General features: G+C 37.2%; 1 protein-coding gene across 1 annotated transcript; it reads right to left on the bottom strand.

Annotated features, from left to right (window-relative positions):
* Positions 1–809: 809 nt before the first annotated feature.
* Positions 810–1,619, bottom strand: LOC134612126 (olfactory receptor 6M1-like). Its single transcript, XM_063456504.1, has one exon. The coding sequence runs from the start codon at positions 1,617–1,619 to the stop codon at positions 810–812; it is 810 nt and encodes a 269-aa protein (XP_063312574.1).
* Between the last annotated feature and the right edge of the window lie 6,535 nt (positions 1,620–8,154).

Here is an 8,154-nt window from a genome sequence, read left to right as displayed (position 1 = left end):
AGTCCCTACATTGGCTTCCTGTAAGATATAGGGCTCAATTTAAAATTCTGGTTCTTGCTTTCAAATCTCTACATAATGCTGCTCCCACCTATCTATCCTCACGAATACACAAGTATGTCCCGTCTAGGCCCTTACGCTCTGCTAAAGACTTACGTCTATCTTCTGTCTGTACTCCTACCTCTGATGCTCACCTTCAAGACTTCTACAGGGCGGCACCATTCCGTTAGATGCTCACCCAGTCTCCACTCCTTCAAAAAATCGTTAAAAACCCACTTCTTCATAAAAGCGTATCAATTAAACTGTTAATAGCTCCCGACTGATTCCTCTCTTGCAACTGTCATTAGTCTAATCCTATCCTTACCTTTTGTGTCACCTTACCCCAATCCCTCTAACATGTAAGCTCATTGAGCAGGGCCCTCAACTCCTCTGTTCCTTTGTGTCCAACTTGTTTGGTTACAACTACATGTGTGTTCGTCCACCCACTGTAAACCACTACGGAATTTGTTGGTGCTATATAAATAGCATAATAATAACAATAATAATAATGATTAATTTCACAAAAATAAAGCCGAAATAGAGAAGCTATATGTGAAAGATCTTGATAAAGACCTGGTAATGTCAAAACATTGATTTAAGCAAAGTTAATACACAGAGTGATGTATTGAAAATCAAGTTATCTTGTTGTGCAGCACCTTGCTTTATTTAGAGGTACATTCTTATATTATGCATATATAGTTGGCACTAATTCATATTTTTGTTGTTAATTACAAAGAATAATAATGATTTTTTATTGATAATAGCCTAAAATTTCAAGATGACTGGGAATTTAACCATCTTTGTCTGAGTACGTCTCGTACTTGTTTGTTGCGTAAAGTGTATATAAAGGGATTTAACAGAGGCGTCATGACACTGTTAAGAAGAGCTACTACTTTATTATAGTCAGAGGAGGAACTATTAACTGGTCGCACATATATAAAAATAGCACTTCCATAGGCCAAAGAGATTACAATGAAGTGAGAAGTACAGGTTGAGAAAGCTTTCTTTCTACCACTGGATGATGGTATTCTCAAAATGGTGAAGATGATCTTGCAATAGGAAACTAATGTTATAGTCAAGGAACTCATAATTACCGCCGATGCTAAGTTAGAAAAAAACAAATCAAATGCTTGGATTTCAGAGCAATTAATCTTCACTATAGCAGAGCTGTCACAAAAAAAATGATTTATTTCATATGGTCCACAGAAGGACATCTCTCCCATCAAGACAGAAGGATAAATAAAAGTAAAGAATCCACCAATCCAAGATATTAGCACTGCACAATAACAGGTCTTATTGGTGACGATGGAGTGATACATTAATGGATGGCAAATAGCCAAATATCTATCCACAGACATGACAGCCAGAAGATAAAACTCAATGGCACCAAGAGACACGTACACATAGAATTGCAGGAAGCATGCAGGCAGGGAAATAGCTTTGTTGTCAATGGCTAAGATAATGAGGAGTTTGGGAACAGTGGAGGATATGTACCAAATATCCAAGAAAGCCAAGCTGCATAAAAAGTAATACATTGGAGTATGCAGGTGTTGTCCGAGCCAAACGGCAGCAATGATGAACATGTTACCTATTAATGACAGACAGTAAAGAAGTAGAAAAATCACGAAAATGCCTTTTTGCATCAAAGGTCCAACTGTGAATCCAACAAGAAAAAACACTGTACTGTTTTGAGTTGTCATCATAAGGCAGATCTCTAAAGTTGGAATTCATGAAGTTGACTGGTAGAAAAAAAGGAGGAGATTAGAGAAGCAAAGCATTCCAGACATAACAGTAAATCTCATAAATTGACTTTGTCATACTTAACATGTATTAATGTTTAATCCTATCTGCTTAAAATGTTATATACTGCTGCAAAAAAAAAAAAAAAACAGAAAATGCATAGTCAAGGTAGCATATAACATAGTATATATAACTAAAATAAAATAATTGACACAATAACAAATTCCAGTGTCCTGTTTTATTGAGCGTCTGTCTTTGCCTCATCCAGCACCTTCCGAAAAATGTTCCAACATGCTTTTCTTTTGGTAGATTGCACTGGCGCTACCATAAGGCATTACAGACTCCTGCCTTGAGGCACACTATCATGGAGGCTTATTGTCTGCAGATTGTACTGTCCCCCCTCCGCCCCATGGCATACTAAGCAAGGGATGTCAGGCTCAGGTGACAAACAGGAGGACAACAATGCCACAGTACAATAGAGAGTTGGAGCTTGTAAGGTATGTTGAGGAAGAGACACAAATGAGACACAGAAGGGAGGAGAAGGGACAGAAAAAACAACAAGGGGGTCAAAAACACCAATGGATGAAGAGAGATACAAAAAGGGAGTAGGACACACAAAAAGTGCAAAAGGATGGATAAAGAGGAGCAAAATGGGTGTCAAATGATACAAAGGCCTACACAGGCTGATGCATCTATGTAACCAAAAATAATTCAGTCAGCCCTGCTTTGGAGATATTATAGACATCAATGGATGGCATTTGCATGCATTTACACATTAAATTGAAATATGCTTAAGTCTAATATTATCAAAATGTATTTGGAAATCCAGATGACAAGTTCAGTACAATATTAAACGGGGCTCAGAAATGGTTTGTTGAGACCATACTACTACTCTACACATACATGGACAAAATATTGGAATCTTCATATCACAGCCACTGTCCACAAATGTAAATCCCACTTCTCAGGCAGACAGAAGCATGTAGATTAGAGGTTAAAGAACCAACACTCCATTATGCAGTCAAACTATGCATTACTCAATGGCCCCCCAAAGCATTTAAAGCAACCTACAATATGCTGGTGATGAATCACTACTTGTTACCACATCTGTGTATCTGGAACCTGAAGGAAGACCTCCAACAGATGTTTATGCAGGTGGAATGGGACAAGATGCTTGTTTTCATTCCAAAAATGCTGGTGTCTGCATGTGTGCATGAAAATTCATATAAACTCCTCACAACGTTGTATCTGATCCCAACTGCTCTTCACAGGCGTGACACAACTGGTGCTGTAGGAAAGAATGGGGAGAGCCCATTTATATCTGGTGGTCATGTAGATTAATCAGACAGTTCTGGGAAGTGGTTGGCAAAATGATAGGGAAATTATTGGAGGTACCTATACCTATGGAACCAGCAACTTATTTGCTACACCATACTACAATTGCTGTGCAGGGCTACAAACGCTCTGAGACACCATGACTTCTGAACGTGGCTAAATTGGTAATCCCAATTTTCTGGTGGCATGCATGTGTACCCCTGCTGAGACAGTGGGTTGAATAGGTTGATGACACCAGAAAATTTGAGGATCTGAAAGCAACCTCTGTCTGAGACAATGGGAGATATATCCTGTGGTGCTACTGGCTGGAATTATTGTCTTCGGTCAATTCCACTAGATTTCTGACTAATTAATTGATAAGCGACACCTCCACCCAAGCCTCCTACCCCAGCTGGTTCTCCCCTTCCTTCCTTTTTTTTTCTCTCGCTCCTCTTCTCTCTTTGCATTTATTACCTTCTGCCTTGTCCCCCCCTCGTTCTCCCTTCTGAAACTTGAATTCTGACATGATTTGATGCCAAGTTAGCACATCCCTCATCTGGAGTTTTCAGAGGGTGGAGGTGGTCAGGATGATAGGGGAACCAATGGAATTGTGAGTAACACTACATGTCTGATTATTCCCTAATTTGGATGTGTTTAATGCTAAAAAGTGTAATATGGTGTTTTATATACCCTTTACAGCTCACCAATGCTGTGCTATTTTACATCAATTACCTGTTATTACAAAATTGTATTGCCATACATGTATTGACATACATGCCATACGTGGAAACCAATTGTTGTATCAATAAAAGCATATTTAATACAAACTATGCACTACAAGGAATAATGCTTGGATGATGACACCTGTCTTGCTTTATAGAATTTGCCCCAGAATTTCTCTTATGAAAGGACTAACAAAGAGTGGCATGTACTAACCAGTTTTTATTTTTAAAACAACCCAAAAAATATTTTTATACAAGCAAAGTTATTGGCGAAAATATTTTAAATTCCATTGTGGATTCCTGGCAATACATATATTAGTGAATAATTCTAGTTGCAAAAAAAAAAAAATAATAATAATAATAATTTGAAATGTCCTTTTAAATTTACATACTAACCCCTTTACCACCAAGCACTTGTTAAAGAAGTGTAATGTTTATATGTTTTTTGGTTTGTTTTTTGGTTTGTTTACCAAATAATGAAGATAAGAAAATAAGTATTGCAAATAAATAACATATCTAAATATGCAGCATTAAAATTTCCCCACATACTCTATACTTATCTGACATATACATTATCCCATATGTAATCATATCTAGGTATCATATATTAGCAAAACGCCTGGTGATAGGACTGAAACATTGACCAGATTGTTTATATGTGATATGTGTCTTTTTTTAAACTAACATGTTATATGGTTGGCACCGAGGCATTAAGAACAGAACGGTGAGTGTGGGGTCAGCGAGAATGTTATATATATATATATATATATATATATATATTTTCCCCATGGATATTGTATACATTGAGCAGATTGCAATCATTTTCCACTTTGGTCACACGCACGCATATTCACAAACTGATCAACGGACACATACACTGCCCCACACACTTTGATAGTTGCACAAACACACATATATACTGATACATACAAAGACTGAGAGACTGATACAAGTACACATTAATTGACACACAGAGACAGACATTGATAGCAGATACACACATACTTACCTGACAGATACAGACACACTGTCACAGTGTTTGTATGGTCGTGTGTATCTGTTCATGTGTATTTCTGACTAAGAGTTTGTTTTGAATTGTGAATTTGTGTATGTGCCTGAGACTGTGTGGCATTGGCATTGAATATCATTTTATGTGCATGTGTCTGGGAGTTTATATCAGTTTATGTCTTTCAGTATAGAAAGCGATAAATATAAAGCACTTTGCAATTATAGAAAGGGGGTATTTAGAGGTTTAGAAGCTCAGGCAAGCTTACAATCTATAAGGATGTGAGGTAGGTGGATACTAATCATTTGCCGTCGCGTCCAAAGACAGATGTCTGTAAATGCATCTTTGAGGGTATGTATGTGGGGGAACTGCTTGGAGTGTTTTGTGTTTGTTTAGCAGGATAGCTTGTAGTTTGATTTGTATGTTGTGTTTATAATGAGTTTGTATGGTGTGTTTGACTTTATTTCTATGAGTATCATTGTGTGGGTGTGACTGTGTTTGTTGGGGTGACTGTGAGGATGACTGCAGAAGTGACTGATGTGGGTCACTGTGAGAGTGACTGAGAGGGCACCTATTTACTTGTCCTAATAATCTTTGACCTTGGGGAGGAATTGAAAAGGAAATGCACTTGCAACAAACTCATTTCTTTTGCAATTGTTAAAATCATGAACATTTTCCTAACAGATTGTGATCATTTAAAATGCTTATCTAAAAATATCAAATCAATGCCAATGTGTTTATGCTCCCTACAGCTTGCAAAGCACCACCATAGCAGTGTGTTCTAAACTATTCTTATTATATACTTATTTTCATATGAGAAATTTAAATTCCCCTGCATTTATAGCAATAGTTTATATTATAATAACATAACTAGATTTAGCTTTAAATTTGTTTTTCTCTTATGCTGTTATTGATTAATTTAGGATTTAAATATTTCTGAGCAGTTCTGATCAGGCTAGTTTTTGTGAATGAAAGGTTGAATAAAAACAAATATAACTGTGCAAATTGTGCTCTTTTCTGGGTATAAGGACTGTTAACTGGGAGGACCTCTCTGTAATCCTGTTTTCCAGTCTCTTCATTTTCTAGATTCAAATGTAATCTGTGTATTTTTTAGTGCAGTATATGTCTCTTAATCACAGAATATCATATCAGTGCAACAGCATAACATTATTTTCTTCTATTTTATAATATATTTTATATAAATAAAGTGCTTGCTGTATATTGTCATATTCTGATTTACATACCTTTTCTTCATAGGATTTTTCAGTGTTCATTGGATTGCCCATTGTCAGGTAGTGCAGGGTGACTTTATATATGTGGTTAGAGGGAATAGTAACCTCCCATATTCAAAATTCTTTTTTTTAAATGTCAGTGATACAGCAGCTTACAGATCACCTGGGATCTGAAGGATCTGGTTAAAAAAAAACATTACATAATTTAAAGGACATGTATATTAAAGAATAGATTTTTCCTAATATTTGTTTGATATTATGCATCACAGTATTTGCAAACTGCTAACCTTATAACCACATGTGGTAACCTCTTTGTTATTACAGGTCATGAATATATACTGTTGCATAATATTGAGTTTTACCATTTATGTATACTTGATGTTTATTCCTCTGACAAAGACAGTTGCCATGATGGTTGCTACTATAATTGAAAAAAGAAAAAAAGAAAACAAAAAACAAGAAAATGTTTAACATTTTGTTTTGCTGCCATGTCAACAAAAGTAAATATATTTTTGTTGCCCCGTTTCCCTGTTAAGGGTTGGTCAATTGGCAAAAAAGGGGGAGCCTGCTGCACTCTAACGTAGCACAATAGACAGACAGACAGATAGAGTCATAGTCATGTTACTGCTGTGAATACTTGTTTGTATCTGATTTGTCTATTCTTCTTTTAAGTAAATAATTGACACAGTTAAAGGGACACTCCAGGCACCCAGACCACTTCTGCTCATTGGAGTGGTCTGGGTGCCAACTCCCACTACCCTTAACCCTGCAAGTGTAATTATTGCAGTTTTTCATAAACTGCAATAATTACATTGCAGGGTTAACTCCTCCTCTAGTGGCTGTCTACTAGACAGCCACTAGAGGTCACTTCCTAGTTTCTAGCACAGGTTTCCTGTGCTAGAGCGTCGCTGGACGTCCTCACGCTGTGTGAGGACCTCCAGCGTCGCTCAAAACCCCATAGGAAAGCATTGAAATTATTTTTTAATGCTTTCCTATGGGGAGACGTAATGCGCATGCGCGGCATTTCTGCGCATGCGCATTAGGTCTCCTCGGCCGGTGGGCGAGATTAGTCTCGCCCGCCGGCCGACGTAATCACAAGGAGGAGCGTCGCGGAGGCGGAGACAGCGGCGAGGGACATCGCCGCTGTCCCAGGTAAGTCACTGAAGGGGTTTTCACCCCTTCAGTAACCGGGGATTGGGGGGTGGGAGGGAGAGGGACCCTACAGTGCCAGAAAACGGATCGTTTTTCTGGCACTGGAGTTTCCCTTTAATCATGAATTCATAAAGTGAAAATATATAATTTAACCACGTTAATACAAACATTTTTCATTTTTAGTTTTGTTTTTTTACTTTCATTTGTTTTGCACCATGACAATTAGTCATTAACACCCCTTTACCGTCATGCATATAATGTCTATCTTCAGGAAAGATTAACAGCTTGTAGAGGAATCATTTTTTTTACCAGGAGTCTTTCAACCAATTTAATGTATGCAAATATCCTGAAAATGACGAACATCCTCCAACAATAATGGAAATTCCAACAATCCTACCATTCCCATAGGGGGAGGAATAAATGATCATGCGCAAAAGCCTCTTATGCCTTTCTGCTATACATTAGGTTGCTAGAAAAAACTTTTTATTTAAACATATTTTTTTAAGAGCTACATAAATTAAGAACATCAAGTCATTATGTCTTACTATGCCATCCGGCACAATGTAGGCTTAAACACCGTTAGGGCGGCATACTTACCTATGGAGGCATTCCTGGTTGGGGGTATTGTCTGACAAACAAGGCAGTCCCTGTGCAAGCAATACAGCCCATGTGATTACGATGACATCGCAATCATATGACCGTAACAGCAGTGTGAATCACTGCCTAAATTATAATTGTGTATTTATCATTTTAGTCTAAGTAGTATTTTACATTGTATATATATATATATATATATATATATATATATATATATATATATATATATATTTGAAGGAAGGAGAGTGCACTCTCCAGATCTTTTTAATGTGATTTATTAAATAATTATATCAATTATGTCCCGATCGACGTTTCGACCCCAATGGGTCTTCCTCAAAATCAAGTGTACAGTGCA

The sequence above is a fragment of the Pelobates fuscus genome, chromosome 5 (genome assembly GCF_036172605.1).
Source record: "Pelobates fuscus isolate aPelFus1 chromosome 5, aPelFus1.pri, whole genome shotgun sequence".
NCBI classification, from domain to species: domain Eukaryota; kingdom Metazoa; phylum Chordata; class Amphibia; order Anura; family Pelobatidae; genus Pelobates; species Pelobates fuscus.
This window is presented reverse-complemented; position numbering and strand designations above follow the sequence as displayed.